The 22,978-nt window shown below is 40.0% G+C and overlaps 1 protein-coding gene across 4 annotated transcripts in view; it reads left to right on the top strand.

Annotated features, from left to right (window-relative positions):
- The window catches only part of LOC124052562 (protein unc-13 homolog C), a 95,460-nt gene that overhangs the window by 29,968 nt on the left and 42,514 nt on the right, over window positions 1-22,978 (top strand). For all 4 annotated transcript variants that reach the window (XM_046377275.1, XM_046377101.1, XM_046377185.1 and 1 more), the window contains 8 exons: window positions 2,601-2,742; window positions 4,777-4,946; window positions 6,735-6,850; window positions 7,168-7,331; window positions 11,819-11,975; window positions 12,443-12,511; window positions 18,923-19,012; window positions 20,138-20,266. In XM_046377275.1, coding sequence (XP_046233231.1) covers window positions 2,601-2,742; window positions 4,777-4,946; window positions 6,735-6,850; window positions 7,168-7,331; window positions 11,819-11,975; window positions 12,443-12,511; window positions 18,923-19,012; window positions 20,138-20,266 — 1,037 coding nt within the window. The remainder of the gene's footprint in view (window positions 1-2,600; window positions 2,743-4,776; window positions 4,947-6,734; window positions 6,851-7,167; window positions 7,332-11,818; window positions 11,976-12,442; window positions 12,512-18,922; window positions 19,013-20,137; window positions 20,267-22,978) is intronic.

The following is a 22,978-nucleotide window of genomic DNA, read 5'->3' as shown; positions in this document are numbered from 1 at the left end:
AGTGTGTTGTGCTGTCTGTATCTGCAGAGATTCTGACCTCTGCCTGTATTTCCTTATTTTCTTACTACTTTGCTGTGTCGATTTGCAATCCTTAGCCAATAACAGCACAAGGTCGAAACTTAAAACATTTCAAAGAAGTCGACTGTCTCCGTCCCTCTGCCTGACGTTACAGAGATGCAGGGATGTCTGTGTGAGCTACACACAGGCAGGCAGGCTGAGCAGAGGCACACAGGGAAAGGATGAAAACTCAACTTCGGCTGTATTCGTACTAAATTAGAAGGGTTGTGGGGAGGTGTTTACTTGTGCTGTTAATTGTGTGTATTTGTCTTCAGCCACAGATGAGTGACACATTTGGAATTGTGTGTTTACAAGCAGAAAACGAAATATTCTGTGTAATATGCTTTTAATCATGAATCTTTCCGTCATAAAATCTGTGAATTATATTTGGCCTGATACTGCTGCAGCTGACCCTTGACCTTTGGACCATGACCTATAACCCTTTGCTCAGTCCTCCAATGCCAAATCAACAAAACTGCCATTACTTGTCAGGTTCATTTCAGATAACAAACACTGTTATTCTGATTAGTGTTCACATGTTATTAACCTCAGTATTTTGGTCATTAACCTCTGAGACCCAGAAATCATTTGTTAATAATGCCACAAAGGTTACTAGTGCATAGCTGTTTGTGGATAGTTATTGAAGAGTTTTGGTCATCATGTACAGACTTCTAATTTTATAGACTCATCTACTGTCTACTTGATTCATGTCAGACAATGACATGTTTTTAATAACTTGAGTTAACCTAACTTAAAGAACCTGGTTTATTCAAGCTTTGTGTTATGTAACCTCAAAGAAACAATATACAAGTTAAGCAGTGGGAGACCTTATCGAGTTGGCGCTCTCCAAGTGTTAAACTGTGACACAGTAGTTCCAAAGTATCTTTGAGTGAGGTTTAGTGCATGTTTTTTTTCTGAATGTCTGTTTCAGTCCCATTTCTGTGCTATATTTTACACACTATTTAATTGCATAACCTTTATTGTTCTGAAAACCTTAAACCCAATATTCTTTGAAGATTACAAGACTCATATTTCACTTCACTTAGTACACATGGTATATGTCTTTTTATTCCTATTTAACTTTCAGAAAGAAGGTCAGGAAAGTAGCTTTGTAACCTCAGCACCAAAATCCATCCCTGTAGTAACTGTGCCAGCCCCTGCTCATTTATTGCTCACCTTGCATTTCTGGCAGTGTCAATACACCAGAGAAAAATAGAAACAGAGAGGCAGGGAGACAAATAGAGAGGAGCATGGAGAGGGATATCAATGAATGACTGTAAGAGAGGAAAAGGAGGAGAAAAAAGAAGAACAGAGTGAGGACAAAGGCAGCTTTCCCACAGGCTTATTGAACTTCCCATTTTAAAATGTAGTTATTGGATTGTCATTTATTCACTTTATTCGCTCATTTATTTAGTTATGAGATAAACACTTCTACATTGACTCTGTAGCACTCTGGCAATGAGCATGAGATGTTCTGTGTGCAGTTAATGTGCTCGCTTCATCTGGTACTGAATGTGAACCTTGATCTGACATATACATGTAATCAGCTAAGTGGAAAATGTCTGGTAATCACAACTCTGCTACTGTGCCTGAAAATACACTGATCTATCCCAATCACACAAACATGCAATGTTTCAATCTTTTACTTAAAAGTCTTGTCTTAAAACAGTCATATACTTTTTCTCTAAATGCTTGCTCAAATGCACCCTAACAGAGGTCAACAGAGGCAAAAGGAGCCAAGCAAGCAGTTAAAAAACTTAAAAAGAAACAAAGTTACAAAGTGTGGGGTTGAGGGTTTTAGATACCATAGGACAATTCATTGAGCAGGCCTGTTTGAAGCTCATTGTCTCAATCCCCTCTTTTACTACAGGAGCCATTTGATTTTGAGCACTTCTGGAGCAGTGCAGGCCAGTGCTCTTCAAACCTCTTTGTCCTGCCCACCGACTCCCGTCAGCATTGAGCTGAAGGATATATATGTACCCTGAATTATTTAGACTGTCACTTATACATATTTAATGCCCCAGTGTCCTTTTTCCCTTTTATGGCGCTGTGAGATACTACTGTCTCTCCTTCTCTGCACCTTCCTCTGTATGTGTGGAAGTAAGATTGAATCACAGATCGTTCTTTGAAGCCAAGTGTTAGCTCAGCACAGACAGTGGGCAGTGGGCAGATACACAGAGGTGGGCTATATCTATAGGCTGGAGGTAGAAACACAGATCAAACATGGTTGCTGTCAGTGAACTGAGCTGTTTTTGTTACTTCAGTTCATGGCAAGTGCAAAGTTGTTGGAGGCGGTTGAGGCAGAGACGAGGCTTCTTATGTTGAAACCACAGAATCAATTAAAGCAAATATAGGCAACTGAGTGTTATACTCTACCAACAAACTAAAACATAGTGGTACATTTATGAATGTTGAGATCTGCTGTTAAATCTCAACCACCAGTGCTTCATATGACCAAATATTCAAACCTTAAGATGTTGAAATATGCTGCTTGTTGTATATAAATTGCTTGTCAATCCTCTCCAACCCTGTCTTATCTACAGTCATGAGTGCACAAGGCTTACAGGCCAAGGATAAAACTGGCTCCAGTGACCCCTATGTCACCGTCCAGGTGGGAAAGACCAAACGCAGGACGAAGACCATCTTTGGCAACCTCAACCCGGTGTGGGATGAGAAGTTCTACTTGTGAGTGATTTCTATTAATTTGACCTCCATCCGATGAGATAATCCCCACTAACATTAGATTAATCTGTTCAAGGGAAACACAAAGCATCAGTAACTAAGAAAAGAAATTTGCGTTTTTATATGATTGACTAACTTTCACGCCCAACAGTTACAATGTGCTACACATCAGGTAGCAAGTGCAAACTCTGCTAAAAATTGCTTTAAGTTGGCATCCATCAGCATAGACAACACAGGGCTTAACTCTTAAAATGTCTTAATGCTTGACTGCTTTAGTAGTACGTGGCTCCTTATTCTGTGTGACCTCTCCTTTGTGCTGACCAGGCTTCTGTTTCTTTGTTTTTACACAGGCTATTCTCCTTAGTCACTATAGGTATGCAGTAGAAACAGGAATGTCACCACTCAATCTGTCAGTTACTGCCTTTGCCTCTGAATCGATTTTTTGGTTACGCTCTTCATTTTTGTCCTCCACACATCTGGAAATAAAACTTTGTGCACTTGAGTATCAGTTGGTAGGTTATCCTGCAAATTTCAAAGGACATAAATTTGACAATTTAATTACTGATTGTAAATGAGATTCCAGATGGCCACTTAAACGATTAGGTCAGAAAATGTGGAAAATCTGAGTCTTTGAGAACCCTGGATGATGCTTGCTATGCCCAAATAAATGCTGATTTCTTTGTTTGTTCAGTAGGAAAACCAGGTTGAATAGGAGGAACTGTAGAGTGCGACCAAATCCTGGGTGCAAAATTGAATTGCTAGTATTTCTTAGCAGTTGTTCTTTGCAAATACTTGCTATGCTGTCCATATATCCAATACCTATGTACAGACAGGTATTGGATATTCAGCTATCCAATACCTGTTTGTACAAACAAACAAATTTATGTGGACCAGCAAAATAATTTGGTCCAGGTCTGGCCCCTATTCATTTTTGGTACTTTTTTCTAATCTTTAAAAACTGTAATCCTGTAATGGGATAAAATTGTAATGGGATGCGAGGAATGCATCATGAGGGTTTGTCATGTTCACTTAAACCAAAGACAGAGCAGCTAATGGCTTTTTTGATTCATGCAAGCGGTGAGTCTTTCCCTTCTTAAATTAGATCTTTGAAATTTAGAACTTCTGAACAGTTGTTAATAACCTTTTTTATTTATAAAAACATGTGGGAACATGTATGTACCACTCTGTGTGTGTGTGTGTCTTAATGGCAGTTACCAACAAGGCTCCACACCTGTAATGAGACTCGAGTGTTGGCTGTAATAAAACTCTTTCCCATTACTACAGGGATGTAGATTAATAGAGCGATACATTACTGTGTGCTTGGCAGGGAGCAAAGTCCCAGACTAGTGCAGCAGCAGCAGCCGGCGCTTCCCCTGGACAGGGATTAGTTTAAAAAAAATACTGCAGATACTGTTTCTCTGGCTGTTGCACCCAAGATGTCATTAGAACAAAATGCAATCTGTCTGTCTTAATTCCAGAGCGGGACACTCTGACCCCATCTGAAGCTAAGTGCTTTGGCCACCTCTGTTCTATTTAGCGCAGTCATTATTGTAAAACGTCTGTCAGCTGCACTGATGCAAAGGGGACCAAAGAGATGGACATAAAGCTTTCACAAATAAATAATCCTCACTGAGTGGTACACAGTCATTCTTGTGAAACACACAGCTAGTCTCTGAGGGTTTTAGCATACATTGGGAGAGAGGGAGAGAGAGAGAGAGACAGTTATACAGATGCAGAATAAAGGTCATGCAGTGTCTTGGGGTAATTATTCCTTGCAGGAAGAGAACCCTTTTCCACACATACGCTCTCTCATACACAGTGTGCATGCACAAATACACACATTCTCTCATTTGAATTCCGGCAAGAATTGTTCTCCATATGACTGAACTTGCATTTATGCTGTACATGTGCATTTGACTGTGATTCCACTCTGTTGGCTATCCCAACCTGATGAGCTGTCACTCAGTATGCCGTTGCTGTGATTGTTCGTGTTGTTGCCATTGTTCTGACCTGGCATAATCATTTTCCAAATTGCAGTGAATGTCACAACGCCACTGACCGCATCAAGGTGCGTGTTTGGGATGAGGACGATGACATCAAATCACGGGTGAAACAGCATTTCAAACGTGAATCTGACGATTTCTTGGGTCAGACCATCATCGAGGTTCGCACTCTCAGTGGGGAGATGGATGTTTGGTACAATCTAGGTACGTTACCCTCGTGATCTTCCTACAAGATATGCTGATTAAATGAAAATACATGACATTTAATATAGCATGTATCCTGAACAGTAATAAACAGAACTATGAATCTGACTAGGCTTTCGATGCAAGCTATAGGTGCTTGTACAACTATGTCTCAGGGTTATTTTCATTATTGATTATGATGCTGTTTTTTAATAAAATGTGAAAAAACTTTCTGTAAACTGGAATTCACAATTTCTCAGAGGCCACAGTAATGTCTACAATTTGTTTATTTTGTTTGACAAAACAGAAACTCGTCACCTTGAAGAACCTTTACTGAAACAGTTAATAGTTGATTAATTTCTGTGCATTGACTTGACTTATCAATTAATAGAGTGATTGTTGCGTAACATACTTGGCAGTTTTTGATTTTGGTTTCATGGACACATCAGGGTAAGGATCAAAAAAATATTGTGTTTTGATTCCCATGCATTAGTTCTATCTATTATGATTACGACATACTGTGAACATAGAGATTTAAACTCTTCATTTCTTCACCTATGTGTCTCCATTAGACTGGTAAACAGGAAATGAGTGTGTGGTCAGATAAAATGTGGTCAAGCTGAGATCACTATTGCTATCCATGTTCTAAGGAGCCACAAAGACCTGTGGTTAAGGCTGGATACTGACACTGTTAATGCAGGGTCTTCAACTGTTTCTGCTCTCATACATCTCTGATTTTTCTGCACTGTATGAGATGGATGGCAACATAATGGAATCCACCACTTCTGCTGCAGTATTATGACTAGCAGGTGTTGTCTTTGTTTGCCTATGTAGCTAAAAGAGAGCAATTTGTGGTAATAGTGACCCCCTATCCACTGATGCTGCCCTGTGCCTTTTTAAATGTCCTCAGTGAATGTTTAAACAGGTCTTTGTCCATGTGGGTGTCCACCCCTCCAGCTGCTCTCCTCTCTAAGCCTCTTCAGCTCCTCTTCAGTCTTGCCATTTGTGTTTACTGCTCTACTCTCTGTCGCTTTCTCACATTATTTTTCACTTGTCTGTCTCTTGACAAACTGACTGTAGAGGAGAGTACCACTCATTTGAAACAGTTGAGATGAACTGCGTGTTAGACCGCAGAGGGGGGCTTCTAAAATCTGTAATGAGTTGTGGAGTCATTAGCCTTCAGGCCTGTCATGATTGTGTATGCCAGCATATGTGTGTGTGGCTGTATACGAGCATACTAAAAACATGGTACATGTGCACATACAGTATGCATGTTAATATATGCCGACACAAAAGAAACTCCATTTGTTTCATAAACCTACAACCAATGATGTTGTGATATTATTGATTCAGGTGTTTTCTCATACAGTAAAAGTGCATTGCTATGAGTGCAGATGTGGTATAATTTGTGTTTTACATGATGTCATGCCGTTCCAGATTAATTTCTTTTCTTTTTAATCTTTTAGTGTTTTATATGTAGTTCTGTTATGGTGTAGTAAACAACAGATTTCTACCACTACCACTAATGTTATTTGTTGAGCTATTCATTTTGTTCACTGACTGGTGCCAGTCCTTATGAGCTTGAAGTTAAAATATTCAGAAACATTCTTTTGTTCAGCTTGTCTTGCTCCTGCTGGGTAACAGCACTATTGCATAAAGAAAACAGATACTGCTGTGTTTTTGTGGAATAGAGATTGTGGAGTTTAAAAAGTGAGCATAAATATTTCTTTAATATATTTTTTAAGTACTGGTGGTTTCTTCTCAGTTAATGTCAGGTTATGATTAATCCAAATCAATGTTGTTTTACAGATAAAAGGACTGATAAATCTGCAGTTTCTGGTGCCATCAGACTCAAGATCAGTGTGGAGATGAAAGGAGAAGAGAACGTGGTTCCTCCTCATGGCCAATACACCTGTTTACATGAGGTAACCATCAGACATCATAGTGTAATTCAGCATTAGACGATACTAATTGTCATTTCAACTCTCAATCATTAAAGAATTAAGCTTGCAAAGACATTAACTAAAGAAAACAGGATTTCTCAACAATCAGCAGTTACAGCATTGTAAAACAAAGGAGAAGGGGAAAAAAACATAAAGATGTTGGAGATCCAGCTGTGATAATGATCTTCATTTGCTGGCATACAGTTTATCACAAAAAGAAATGTCTCTTTTATTACCTGTTGTGACACTGTGCTCCATCATCGTAACCTGGTCTGTCTTATCTCGCTTGCCACTCACAGAACCTGTTCCACTACCTAACTGAGGTGAAGAACAGCGGTGTAGTGAAGATCCCGCAGGTGAAAGGGGACGAGGCGTGGAAGGTCTACTTTGACGACGTGTCTCAGGAGATAGTGGATGAGTTCGCCATGAGATATGGAGTGGAGTCCATCTATCAGGCTATGACGTTAGTACCACCCTGATCTATGGCCTTTTACCTCGCCAATCTGTCATTGTCTCATTCAGCAGAGTGGAGGAGAGAAGGAGAAGAGAGAAGGAGAGCAGAAGGAGAAGAGGAGTAGTAAAGATGTCTCCTCAGCAAATTCAGAGCTTGGAGGACTACTGAGCCCCTGAGTTTGATTGATTAATTGCTGGTCTCGTGGAAAAACCCTCAACCTGCCTTGGTCACATTGATCATGGACACGCATAAAGAGCCTCATTTCCCTCTCTCTCTGTCTCTCTGATCCTCTGTGACCCTGTCCATCCATAAATGTCTCTGTTTCCTTTACACACACACACACACACACACTAGCACACACTAGCACATGCAAAGACACACCATCTGAGACATTAACATCACTGAATATTGATCAAGGTCGTGCAATGCCTTGTTACACTGTTTGGTGTTTGTATAATGCTTGCCATTGTAGTCTGCATCAGGCATAACCTTACATGTATGAAAGTACACTTCAGGTGCACGAGTGGCAGCAGACCCCCCCCCCCCCACAGGAAGCTGATGAGGTGTGGTCGGGGACTGTCTCAAAGGTTCATTGCAAAATGGCTGAGACAGCTTTTAAGATTTTTGCCAGTAGTCTTTTCCGATTTAATTTAGATCTAATTTGCATTCATCTGAAACCTCTGTTGTATATACAATCTCCAGTGTGTTCTTTAAATCATGCAAAATATCCTAATACAGTTCTGACTTATAATTATTCACAACCCTATTTCAAAAACAGTTGAGATACTGTGTAAAATGTAAACAGAATGCAGTCGTTTCCAAACAAACTGTGACAACAATTACACAGAGTGTTCCCATGCCCATTAAAAACTACTGTTCAATCAGTAATCATGAACAGTTATTTAGACACAGTTTAGACTAGGCAAAATGATATACTCCAGTAAAATTACTCTTATTTTACAGAAACTTTATAGAAGTACAAGTAAAAATACTAACTAAAGGTTAAACGTAAGTCAGTTAACATCTTTGAATCAACCTAAATCCAACAACACTAATGGAACAATATCATGCCACTAAGCCCATTTGTATGGACAGTTTATGTATGACCCCCCATCTGTATAGCCTCACTACAATCAACCAGAAAACAAAACAAAACTTAAAATGACATTTGGACATCATGGTAAAAAGCAATATACACACGCAACACGGTATATTGCGGTATAATTACGGTATATACTACTAGACAACACAGTGGATGTACTTAACTGAACATCAATCTGTGAGCCTTGTGCACCATGACATCCCCAATCTACTCTTGGTTCAGCCTCTCTGCTTGACCATTCTCAGTGCATGTTATAACCTGTCTACTCTGCCTGTCTTTCAGATAGAACAGAAAGACCAATGTAGAATTGACCGCTGAATGATCCATTGTGAGCATTTTAGCACGATGCTGAACCCACCTCACCTGTTAGTCACGTAACATCTGGGTGTACATGCATTGTATTTCATGACTTCTTTTGAGCATTAAGTAGTTAATAACCATTTCCAGCATCAAAACATTGTGATTTCAGTCTCATTTGCCGTTTGAAGATCTCAAATTGCATCTGATCTGCTCCTGTTAAGCCCTCCTTTCCTTACATAGCATGTTGGTTGGACAGTCCCAGTAGGTGACTATGTAATTAGCTGCTGCCATAGTAAATTAGATTCTAATTACACAGATTGTGTTGGCAAGTCGAATGAAAGGAGCAGTTCACATTTGTGCTTTCATGTCCATAAACTTGGCCACATGTGTCCTGGAGATGAAGGAACACTGAGAAATTGTGTTGCTTATATGATGTTGATATCATGTGCTGAATTGTTTTTTTTTTTGTTTTGTTTTTTTTTTTTTTTAGATTTAGCAACAGAAAATACACACACTGCAATGGGTGTTTTGATGGCCTGTAGCATAATGAGTCCAGTGTTTCCTTCTATAGCTCTTTGGATGTTAATTTACTTTATTCTGTCTCTGAGTTTTCCATTTTTCCGTTAGGCCCTTGGTGTGTTTGATCCCCCGCCTCCTACTGTCCCATTATTGTGATCCCAGTGGTGACTCATCCTCATATACCCCGCCATAGCTCCTGTATTTACCCTCCCGCTGGTCCTGGACCTCAAACAAGTAACTGGTGCTGTAAAGCTTGTAAAGTAATGAGCGGAACTGTTAAAATAACAAAATGTATTACTCGTAAGTGTTCCTGACATGTTTGATTGTTTTGGTGCTGCTTGTGTAGTGTTGCTAGGTGTTGTTAGAGTATGACAAGGTATTGCAACATGTGATGAACAGGGTTGCTGCATTGTTTAAGTGCACGACAAGCGAAGAGTGGTTATTTCCAGCGTTCTCAGCTCAAGTTAAAGCTTCAGACCTGAACCTTGTTTAAGTTTGTCATTTCTGAAATCAGTCCTTATTATGCTTTACCAGGAATTAATGAAAGGCCCTACCTTTCTGTTTTCCTTATCTCAGAACCTTGACTCCCAGTCACTCCTGACATGATGGCTGCATAAATCACAACAGACTCATTCTCCCTCGTGTGCACCCCACAACAACCCCCAACATATGCCTCCCTTGTGCTCGTTTCTCTTCATCTCATTCCATCATTACTCCCTACCTCCCACCTCTGTTTCTCATCATCTTTTTCTCATTTCTCCCAGCTATCTGAGATCGTAAAGTGATACGTGAGCCTCTACGTAGTGCACGTTACCCACTGGTAAAAACCAAGTCGGGGTAACACTGGGACAAGCAATGTCTTCCTCTCAATTCAGGAGATCCAGTTCTAAAAGCACCAAGGGAATTTAGCGGATGCCATCATCACTCTCTTTGCTTCACTCTCTTTGCTCGCCTAACCCCAAGTGCTCCTGGGTAATTTGGAGGCTGAAAGCAGAGTAATTAAATAGGCTTCCTGATGAGAACATGTTAGTGTTTCTATTTGTGTGAGTGTGTGTAAGTGTGTGTGTGTGTGTGCATAATCTGTATTTATTACTCCACATAACTTGGCACTTAGGCTTTATGAAGCAGTGATTCACAGTGCAAGACGTTCTCAGTTTCTCTGCACTCTAAGCTCAGAATCCAGCTTTGAAAACATATGGTCACACCCAAACTTGAGTATATATTTATGGAAAAATATGTAGATTACACCAATTTCCTCTAAGATTATATAAAAAATACGTATTTATGTTATCCAACTGCTAATTTATCTCATGTGAAAGTGAAGTTCTGAATAATATAATATTTTTTTATCTTTAAAAGCAACATTTTGTGCAGTGAGGGCTAAAACTAATATGAATTTTGGTGATACAAAACTCATCAGATGATAGTGAAATCTGTTTTTCTACGCATTTCAGAGTGAGCATTGAAAAATGCTATATTTATAAATCTTAGCCTACATTTTCTGCCTTTAAGGTCTTTGTCATCTTTACTGCAAAATGCAGCCAGATGTTTGGTTGCTGTAGGCCATGCTGGAGGCTGGAAAAGAAGACCTTGTCTGTATTACTGTCGGCTGCAATAAAGTAAACATACAAATTATTGCACATATATTTTTTATATGAGGTGCACTATCTAGAATAACACAAATCTTGTGTTGTATATGTGCTGTAAGAAGGCATGGAGACGTCCAGCTAGTCTTGATATTCGCTATAGGTGCCAGTCATTCATAGTGTAGGAGGCATTCCACATGGCTTGTGAAGCAGCAGCATGAAGTATTAAGATGAGCATATGCTCCTCAGTAAGGCAGAGCTCCCTGCTCAAACCAGGCCTGTCAGGCTCCAGCATTTAATTACTGCTATAGCACTGTTGGAGATGTGCTTAGGGAAAGAGAGAGAAAGACCATCACAAATCTAAAGTGGCAATCCAAGAGCCTTTACTTTAAACAACACACAGTGAGAGCACTGTGTGTTGTTTAAAGTTCACTGAGTGAAGAAAAAAAAGGTGATGGAGACAGGAGAAAAGGAAACGGGGTTGATTAAAACAAAAGAGAAGTTTGCAACAGTAAAAGTTTCCCCTTTCAGTCCCTCCACTGGGCTGGATGACTCTTGTGATTTGAGCGCATGGCACAGTTGAGGTCTACTTTGTGCAGGGTTGACATATGTGGATTCACCTCAGTGGAAAGCACTTACACTGTCAATGCGCGTGCTGTGCTTGAATGTGCCCTGGTGCTGTTGGAAGATTTAAAAGTATGTGCTGTGTCAGTCAGAAGGTGAAAATAATGAAGCAATGCTTAATTGCACTGTTTCAGTTTTTATGTTACTGTGGTTACTGCAATGCAAAGCAATGGATAATAGCAAAGTATGAGGTACTACCATACATTTCAAGGGAATCGTGTTGATTACTTGATCATTTTCTCCCTCTAAAATTGTGTAGTTGATGCCTCTATTTTTAATGTGATTGTCTATTGATCTGTGAAAAAATTACTTCTGTGTCGTACCAGCCCTTATACTGTGTATCCCACATTGTTTCACCCCTGCAGGCACTTCTCCTGTCTGTCCGCCAAATACATGTGTCCCGGTGTGCCAGCAGTGATGAGCAATCTTCTCGCTAATATCAATGCCTACTTCGCCCACACCACCACCACCACCACAACCACTGCCTCCGCTTCGGACAGATTTGCTGCTTCTAACTTTGGGGTAAGTGCACGTATTATTGTATTGCAGGCTGACATCCACAGCCATCACAGCAGTGATATATGGTAACACAGTGCTACATGGAGATGTTGGTTATCTGTGGTCTTCAGTCATACATCAGTAACATTTATTGCTGTTTTACTGTCTGATATTGAACCTTGACTTTGCTACTGTTTGCCATCGTTTTCATTTAGAGCCATTTTTCTAAAGCAAGTTCTGCACTTGAAATCAGCAAAATCTCAGAGGTTGTCCGTGCTTTCTGATTGAACCTTTAATAAGCTAATGTTATAAGGCATCAAATAATATTTCCAGGCACTAAGCCGAGTCTGGCAACAGAGCTAAACCACTAAATTTTGTTCCAGGAAGTAAAAATGAATCACTGCTGGCATAGAAATGGTACCAACCACACAGTGTTATAAATTTTTAGACACAATGCTTTGGACTAATTTATGGCTTTCTCATTCTGACAGAGGGAGAAATTTGTCAAATTACTGGACCAGCTGCATAACTCGCTGAGGATTGACCTCTCTAAATATCGGGTATGTATGAACCTTTCACGTGCTGTGTGTTTGTTAAAATCATCTTTTTGTTTGTTTCCGTGACTTTTGTGACTTCCAGAGAAGGATAACACACATAACCATATTATGTCCATATCAATCCATCTTTTCACTTAACCTCATATCTCTATTTAACTCGTGCAAGAGCAGTTCTCCTCTCTGTCAAAATGCAGGTTGCCATTTAGTAGACCCTGTGTGACATTTACATCCTTCAAAACTTACTATACTGTACGTTTGATGGAAGTGTTGCTATTTAAGCTACCTGCCACCTGATTGATTTGATACTGGTTTCAAAGTTGACAGTACACTGTGTGCTTACTATATCTGGCTTAGAGCAACAATCCATTTAGACTTCAATATTAATGCTAAATGTGTGTCTGTCACGGTTATTGATGGGATTCTATTCATTCTTTGATACAGTTCAGTGTGTATTTTATGCCTTATATGAATCACACATTGTTAATGCCAGGTGAAAGGTGTTCTATTAAATATCGAGATCGGTTCAATAAATGTCATTCTAGATGGGATGACATTTGTTAATGTCACATGAGCCACACTTATGTTCCTATAGCGTTAACGTATAAGGCTTTGAAGACAGACGGAATCAGATTTCACTTAAAATCAACTGAATGATGAAGTGCTTTTGTAGTTTTCAGCAGTCTGTAGCCAGTGGTTCACCCAGGCACATAAATATCACTAATCAGCCTACAGCGTCAAGGGGTCTATCAGCATCTCAAGAAATAGTAGTCCTCGTGGTCCTATAAATACACCCCACTGTGGGTATCCAGCACTCTGTCTGACATAGTGATTCATGTGTTTAGGGTATTGGACACCTTGTAAATATCTGTAAACTAAGCCATGTACTCCATTTTTGTAAAGCAGATAGATTTAGTATTGGCTAACACCAATAAAAACAGAAGAAAGAAGACTTTAACAGTCATATCCCAGAGTGTCATATCTGCCTCCTGATGTGCATGTTTTATTTAATTTTGAGACAAACTTTTGTGACACAAGCTACTTAATAATATGCACTGCAGCAAAAATCAAGGTGCGGAGCAGAGAGACGGAGGAACACCAAACCTCCATGAGCTCCTGCTGCGTTGAGGAATAGCCAGTAGCTGATAACTATAATTAATCTTTAGGTTTTATTAATCAGTTGCCACTTTTTTTGATCAGGTGCCATTTTTTTGATCACGTGTCAGGTCTGTGGCAAAGAAATTACATACTTAAAGTTACCATTATAAACAGCCACATTTCCCTTTATCATGGATGCACACATCATACAGCCATGCACATGCACTCATATGCAAATACACAGAGCTGTTGACATGCATACAGATATGCACAAACCCAGGTCTCCCACCCATTCTCCCAAATATGCGCATACACAGATATGCATGTGAGCAAACACACACACACACATCTCCACACTTCTCCTACCAGCTGGTGGCAGGACACAGTGAACTGTAACTGAAAGATGACCCTCTCACCTTTAATGTGACTCAAAAGGCAATGTGTTGTTGAGTGGGTGAATGCTTTAGTTCCCGTGTTCTTTGCCATGGCTCGCTGTGTGAAGCCACATGTGATTACAGCGACACACCCTGATAGCCGCAGATCCCACTGTCAGCCTACACAGGGAAAAAGAATGGATGAGACAAGGACAGCAAGTAGATAGCAAGATGTAGAGAGAAAGGGAAAAGACTTGGGGGAGACAGAGAATGAAGTTGAAAATAGTGAGGGAGGGATCAAGAGGATTTGGAGAAAAAAAAAGAGGTGGATGAAATAAGCAGAGACAGTGAGTTGGAGGAGATGGGATTTGGACAAAGAGGGAGAGAGTTGGAGGGAAAGAGCGATGGATTTGGAAAGAGAGGAGAAACAGATGAAGGATGAGAAGAGGCATGGGTGGGTGGGTGACAGAGAAGGAGAGGTAGGGGGAAGTGAAGGAGAGATGGTCTCTTTTATTTTCGGATGGCCTGACTGTCAGGCAATGACACATTCACTGTGAGCAGTCAGAGAATATCACATTGGCTTCACCTGCCAGCCCTGCCCTGCTGCTCTCTTGTCAAGCCTGCCACAGGCCAGTGGTTCACACTCTCTCTCTCTCTCTTTCTCACACACACACACACACACACATGCTCACACACACTCTCATACTCTGTCTTTCATTCTCTCACTTTCTCAAGCTCTGTCCCAGAGAGCCAGCGTAACACTGTTGGACAGTAATAAGATTCAGATCTTGCTACTCAACCCGATCATTGTATGGATTTCTTTATAACGATATTCTGAGAAAGATTGAGTTTGCTTTTGTAAAACAGAGGGCTCGAATCAGCAGAGAGGGAGCCAGGGTGCAGCTGCCACTCTACATTTTGCTACATACGCGTTTCTTCCCTTTAAACTTTATTCTAACAGCCCTGATACTTGGTGACACCTTATGGAGCAGATCTGTCCCAGCTGGGATTTGCAGGTTTCTCTGGGTCGCACATAAAATTTCAGTATTCAGAGCATGCTACAAGGGATTTGGGCTGTTGGCTTAGTTTGGACAGTTTGATATAAAGTGCTATTTGTTCAGTAAGCACCCCTGGGAGTTATCCGCTATTCTCTCAAAATGGAACTCTGTGCAGAATCACAGTGGGTCTAAAGAAAAAAGATTACTTAATGCAAACAGCTGCTTTGTTGCTTTCTACTGTGCAGTCGTTCCTGCTGCCACCTCCAGTAAAAAAGAAGAGAGTAAATTGCTGTTCCACTCTGTTGCTCTCCACAGCAGGATTATTTCATATTCAGTAATATTGAGCTGTTCAAGGAGCTGATAGAGCATCACATTTGCAAAACATCTTTGCCTACTTCTGGGATAATATCCACAAGGTTTCCCTATAGCACAGGTGAGATATGCATTTCACATTATTCTACAGAAGCACACAACCAACCTCTGTCATCCTAACATGGCATGCAAATATAATTTTCTAGTTTATGCAGGAAAAAAAATGTTTTGAGTTGCATCTGCATAGTTGCAAATATTTGGGATAATCTTGTTCTTTGCCAAACAAAACCTGCATAATTCAGAGCGAGCCCTTTGAACTTGACTATGCAAAAAGCCAAACACACACAAACAATGACAAGCTAGTGTCACTTTTCAGAGTGAAGAAGATAAGAAACCTCTGTGCCAACTCTAATTGTAAAAAGAAAATAGAAATGTTAAAAGTCACTGAAAGGGCATAGACCTCAGATGTTCTGATCCTGAACTATCAATAAGGAAACTCTGATATTCATAGTTCACACATTATTTACAAGATTTCTTTTCTGCCTAACGTCATTAGACAGTTGAAACAGCAGTAGCTAAACCACTTTCAGAGATGCTTTTTGTTAAACAAAACATCTCAAATGGATACCCTTTTAGTGCAGTTTATATCACTTCAGTAGACATAAATCCAGTCACTCAGACACAGACAGACTGTATGGCCCATGCCTTCACTCATGATGGTCAGAGCTCAGGGTGACCAGTGCAGTGTTCCTGTGGCAGTTTTGAGGTCTGGTGTCTGGTGTCTCTTTTTTCCACATGATTACCTTTACAACCCGGTGTTTGACCACCAGCTTTTTTAGCTGTTATGCTGCCTGTATAATGTGCAAAGAGCATTGCCTCCTAAACATGACAATTACAACCACTCATTCAGATTTGAGCAAATCAATGATAAAGACACTTATTACTTAAAATATTTAATTTCAAAATACATTGATATTCATTTGTGATAATCAAAAGACTGTGTTGCGTATTGTGTTCACCAACATAAGAGTGCATAAATGCATTATGTATACATGAAAGGAGAATGTGCTGACCATTTTCTTCTTTTGACAATATGGAGTCACTGTTGTGGAGTTCTGCACTCAGTGTAGGCTCTGGTCCAGTATAATATCCAGTGTAGACCAGAACAAAGACAAAGAACTAAAAGCTCATCAGAATCACTCACTCCTCGTCCCATCTCATAATGGACTTTCTGTCATCTTTGGAAGGCAGTGCTGATGTTGTCTCTACTTTTGGCTCTGAGATGGATGCTTTGCTTTTTTAGTATGCTTGCCTGCTTCTGGGCAATAAATCTACTTCTTTTTCCTTTGTTTTTTTTCTGCTGATGAAGTTGGAGTTTCTCCTCTCAGTTCTTTGTGTGTTCAGGCATACTGGCTGTTCTTTGAACTACTGTCACTGCTTGTATAAGTTAGGCACTAGATTAATAATTTTCTACATTGGTCAGCAATAATGAGAGTTGTAAGAAATGCTTTACTGGTTCAAAAATACTGTTTCTAAGCTATTAAGCATCATAAAGTTGGTTTCATACTTGATTATAATTTAGAGAAATCCCTTAGAGAACTCCTTGCTTTACAAAGATGTAGTCTGTAATTAATGCATTTCTGTGTATCTTCACCATCTGTGATTTAACAGGTTATGAAATATGACTTGAGTTTGCAAGCTAAGATCATAACATTTTGCATGTAGACATTTGGTTTTTGTGAAGAGCCCACCTACCTCCTTTGCAGTAATTGTAATGAATGTCAGTGTGCACTTGACTTTGCTTGATTTCAAGCACTGTAATTACACAGCTAGATTACTTTTTGCAGTCAGAGGATCCACTAATTAACAGATTTAAAATGTCATACTGTGAAGTATTTCCTTTCATTTAAATGTATAGCGTATGATGTAAGATTGTGTTTGCAATTTGAATAAGTCCTTTAATTTCCAAGCCTAGCAGACACAATGGTCCAGACCTCCACTATCACTAAAAGACAGACTGGCAGTAGTGAAAATTGCACAGTTTAATCTGTGCTGTTTAAGTTTTTCATGCATGATTTTGCTCTCCTTGATAAAGGTGTTAATGCTTCTATTGGAAAAGCAAGAAAGCACAGATTAGTTTGACATTTCTTGAGGAATGCGGGGACCTTAGTGGATTAGCTGTCTTTATTTTTCAGAATTACTTTTTGGCAACAAAACCACACCACAGTTTTAATTAGTTTCACTTTACAAAAGTTGCAATTCCTACACCCCAAACAAACAGAAACACATTTTGAAGGGTTGTTATTACTGTTCCAGCACATTTCAGGAGGCGTACAGATGATAGCTTTCAAGATTGCCATGGAAGCTATAGAATTCATGTTTGAACTGATGGTTTTGCTTGCTCTTGAAGGCTACATATGTGTGAGTTTACTGTAAAACAAATTTCACTGTCACCTGCAGAGGAAGAGAGCGTAGTGACTGATGGCACTGATGGGCCAGATCTTGTGAACAAGACTGGTGGTGATACAGCAGTTGCAAGAAAATTCTTGTCTTTGCTCATAATTGAAGGATTTATTTTAAAAAGATTCTGTTGGTGACTGGATGAGACAGAAAGCTTCAGCTTCTTAATCATATCTTCAGTCTTTCAGCTAGAAGCAAATGATTAACTACTACTTACCGTACTACTGTAATGGTGCAAGCTGCGTTTGGTCCCATGCAAAAAAGAAGTTTGAAACAGATTTTCTTTTCTTTTTTCCCACCGGCAACCAAATGGAGTAAAACTTATCCACATTTGCTTATGTAGGACGTGTGTCAGGCTTGTTTGCCTGGAGGCTGTTTGTCTTTTCCAGGGACTAAACTTTCCCCTTCCTATTAATCATGGATCTAGAGAAATACACTGTGAGCTCTCAGTGGAGAGCTGACTGTCTGGAAAGCCCTAACAGGTTAACCACATGCTCTGTTTTTTGTTTTTGAGACCAGCTTCTAGGTTGTTTTTTGACAATTATTCTTGAAAAGTCTGCTGTATTTTTGGTGGGTTTTTCTTCTTCTTTGAACACTGGTCACCTTGAATCATTTATCAGCTGAATGAAAAAATCCAAGCTGCTCATGTACAAAAGATGTTAGGTGAGTTTTGCTTCTGCTGATTGGCCTTGATCCCAGAGAGACCTTGTACTGCCAAGGGCTGTGTGAAGATCTCGGTTTATTTCCTGAATCTCCATTGTGCATTTATTGACAAGGAGAGATAGAAAACAGACAGAATTTTATTAGAACGCTGGAAGAGTTGGGGGAAATAGGATAATGTATGGGGAAGTGATGCTTTTCCTCAGGGCTGTCAGGGCTTTATATGCCCCCGTCACGGTGCTCTGCACTGCCTGATGACTTCATGGCCCCGAAATAGAGGTTTTCATCAGCAGAGACCTCCCTTGTCCACTAAACGATTAGACAGACAGTCATTTCGTTATGATTGCTGGGCGTTGCTCTGTAATCAATTTCACTGTTTCGATGTAATGTGGTGTGTCTGTGTGTGTGTGTGTGGAAGGGTGGGAGTTTGGGGTGGGTTGATGTTAAAAGGCTGCTTTCAAAGAGATGCCGTCTCTCCTCATGCTATTTTACTCTCTCTCTCTGTCATTCTCCAGGATAATTTCCCCGCAGGAAATCCAGAGCGTCTCCAAGACCTGAAGTCCACTGTTGATCTGCTGACAAGCATCACTTTCTTCAGGATGAAGGTAGCTTATGTGTATGTGTGTGTAAGAGAGTGTGTAGGTACGAGTGGAATACAAAGGGGTGATGGGGGAGTGTGGCACTCGATTTAAGAGAAACTTAAAGAAACATAAATGTTATCATAAATCATCATGGAGCACAATACTAACAAGCCTTTGTAGATGTCTAAAATATGTGCCATTTATGAGCTTTGATCACAGTGCTGTGACATTGACTGAGTGACTGAGACACCTTCAATGGACATGGCTGTAAAATCTCCCAATCTCCAATTATAAACATAAACCCACATTGATTTCAAGCACATGTCATTTTAGGTGAAATCAATTCAATCTCATAATTCCTGAAGACCTGCCCCCCTTTACACCACTGACCATTCAAATCCAAATGATTTATTGTTGCGCAATTACTTTGACTGCACTCTGATGCGGTGGGGTTGTGTTGGTGTTAAACACAACAGCAAGGCTCAATGGTGAAAATGCTTCCAGCTCTGTCATATTTCCTCTCCCTCCCCCTTCCTTAACACTATGTCTTGTCTTGACTTGTCTTCTGCTGTTTGAAAAGATCCATTCAAGCTCTCTTCGGGCGGGAGTGGGGGTGCAGTGCTGGAGCACTGAGGCATAGCTAAGATGGCAGCTGGGAGCAAAGGAATGAAAACTGTCACTTAAAGTTATAGGAGCTTTCACTCTGTGCCATGTCCATGCTGAGCTTTATTGTCTATACACACCGCTGCTCACACACAGGAGTTACTGTGTTACTCTACAATATACTGCACACACACCTAAATGCTAGTCTGGCCACATGTCAGTAATGACATGCATAATAAGGTTGCCCTGAAATTGCATTTCATTTGCTTTGTACCTCTACTCTGCACGATGACAATGAAGTTGGATCTAATCCAATCTTTGTCCCAGAAGGAAGTGATAATTTGGGATTAATATTTCCGGCATGTAATATGATATCATTATATTATCACTCCATTGATGGACAGTACTGTACATAAAATTGCATTTAAGACACATTAATTGTCATTGATTTAGGTGATTTTGTGAAGTGTATGCTGTTTGACTGTTCGAACACCTAAGCCTTAAAGCGTACACTTTAATCATGCTGTTGTGTTTATGTGTGTGCAGGTACAAGAGCTCCAGAGTCCCCCAAGAGCCAGTATGGTGGTGAAGGACTGCGTGAAAGCATGCCTCGACTCCACATACAAATACATTTTTGATAACTGTCATGAACTGTACAACCAACTCCTCGACCAGGTAAACGGCTTTCAGATCCTTTGACTGTCACTGCTTATTAACCTAGACTCTGCAAACTCATATGCCATGCACAACATGAATAAAAAATGTCGACACCTCTGTAGTCCTCACACAGATTTAGCGGTGGGCACACTAAGCAATGTGTTGCTTCAACATTTAATGACTTCTCCCTTGGATTTAGTTCTCATGTATCTTGAAACCTTGAGGTCTCGTCCAATCACACATTTTAGTTAAAATACTAATTGTATGCTAATATATTGTATTATATTGTGTTGTATTTATTTATTCAAACAAGGAGAAGAGGGAACTTACTTCTGTTTTTTTGTCTGGAAGAAAAATGTGTTTTGTTATTTGGATGAAATCACATCTCTTGTTACCTTAAAAACCATTTCTTGGTCTTGGGCTAAAGCTAGCAAAATCTGTACATTTTACAGCAAATGTTGAAAAGCTGAATAATCATCACGTTCAGATTCAGTATTTCTTTGATTGTAGTTGTTACTGTTGTTATGGCATCCTTGGGCTTGAAAGCCATCACCATTCCAACACTCATCAAGATACTATAAAAGATTCATATTTATTCTTAGTACATGCAGAATAATGGGAAGCAGACTAATTAAACTTAGACTGGTGTGTTTATTGATATTTTAACATACAACATATTCTGCATTTCGGAATCCTGAGTTGATGAGTAAACAGTGTAAGCAAGAGCTATTAAACTTAAATAAAAGGTACTCACAACATACCTGCTCTGCTAATTCATACAATCACATTTAATCTGCAAACAAGCTACTCAATAACTGCATACATAACTGAAATAGATAACTGCATGGGGTCTTACTACCTGCATCATTGCAAACACAAAGCTGTTTTAACTTGGTGATGCAGCTTGCTTGAGTTCATGGAGTAGAACACTCGAAGAATCTGCCTTCAAACATTGGCAGTCCTGAAAACATCATTAATATTGAATCCAGTTTTTACGTCTTTTTTTTTTTCAAGAACCAGCACCTGGCTTTCCGTTTATTACCTCATGCCTTTATCAAGTATCACCTTCAGCCTGTCATGCCTGACATCGCGCCTTCATTTCCAGCTTTACTGTACTTTGTGTTGATGCGTGACTATGCTGGGAAACTATAAATTCAATCCAGCATGGCTAGAAATCAATAGGTTGTATATCATGAGAGACAATGAAAATGACAATAAAAATGTACACCCCATCTATTGCAAACTTTGCAGGAAGGACTTCAACCTTCTAAGAAAGACCGAGTCTGCGGTGAACAGTCATATAAAATCAGCCAAGCAGCAGGCAGCACTTACCTGATGCAAATCGCCATCCCATCAGTTTACAGCTCCTTTAGCTCTCAAAAGTCCAGATGGATAATGTGTGAGAACAAAAAATGTTTCGACATGGACAGTATACCAAAACTGGCACGAAAGTGTACTGCCATATTGCCTTCTCATGTAGGAGTGTATCACTTGCATGCAATGAGCAGCTGGAGGCCTGTTCTCATAGACTCAATTACATTTCAAGAAACGCAGCATCACCCCATCCAAAGATATGGTATGCTTTTTTGAACATGATTCCATGTACTAGTTTCCTTGCTTTGGTCTTGCCCGAGTAATAATCAGGCAACAGGCTGCTCCACCTGATTATTTTATGGTTTACTTCCCAAGGATAATGGCCTCCACACCGCAGAAGATAATGCCTTTTAAGATAATGGGTGCAAACCCCTCAAAAGTTGAATAATAAGCTTCTTTTGTTTAAACAGCCTGAGGGGTTGTAAGCAATTACCACACCGAAGAGATAGACACTTTCACTAATTACATCTTTGTCCACCACAGTTTCACAATTGACAGCCTCTCCATCAGTGTTTCCTTCACGGCAGAAGAAAAAGGTATCAGCTTCACCCCAAAACAAATCTCACTGTGACTACAAATTATTATCACATACATTAGGTAGCCTTTGACTCAGCGGATAGAACACATTACAGACCCCAGTTCTGTTGTTAGCAGTGCCTGAGCGTGGCTGACACGGTGGCCAGGCAGGCCGTGAAATATCCCAGCCACAACGAGGCATCTTACATAACATAACAACAAAGCTCTCTGCTTCTTCCAGGGCATAAAATGACTGGTGGGGAGGAGGGGCAAGAGAAATCTAGCTTAACAGTTTCTTAAGTCACAGCAGAAAAGTAAGGATTCTGAAAAGCAAAGTGAGGGGGAGATAGAAAGAGGGACAAGGGAATCATGAAAAATGCAAAAGGAAGGGCAACCATAATTTTCCTTCTGGCTTAGGAGTGTGGAGTGACATTCGTGATGCACAGACCAGAAGTGCTTGGTAACAAACACATGCACCTTTAAAAGAAATATATGCACACATGCTCATGCATTTCGCAAATATTAATGCATGAGTAGACGGACGACTAAAAACATTCTGGTCTTGAAGCGGGAGGCTTGTGATCATTGATAGCCTTGAACAGTCCGGGATCAGCCGTGCAGAGGAGCCGCAGAGGAGCTGCAAGACTACTTCACTTGTTACTGAGAACGTAATTTAAGCATCTCTCTCGCCGACATTATAGCATATTTGCCAACAATGCCCAAATGGTCTATTAAACTGTGTTTGAAGAAGACACTGTTTGCTTTCAGAATATGTGTCTTTTTCCATACATGTTATATGTATACATAACCTACTTTCACTGAGCCTTAAAATCTATTGCA

This window comes from Scatophagus argus, chromosome 1 (genome assembly GCF_020382885.2).
Source record: "Scatophagus argus isolate fScaArg1 chromosome 1, fScaArg1.pri, whole genome shotgun sequence".
Classification (NCBI taxonomy): Eukaryota; Metazoa; Chordata; class Actinopteri; family Scatophagidae; genus Scatophagus; species Scatophagus argus.
This window is presented reverse-complemented; position numbering and strand designations above follow the sequence as displayed.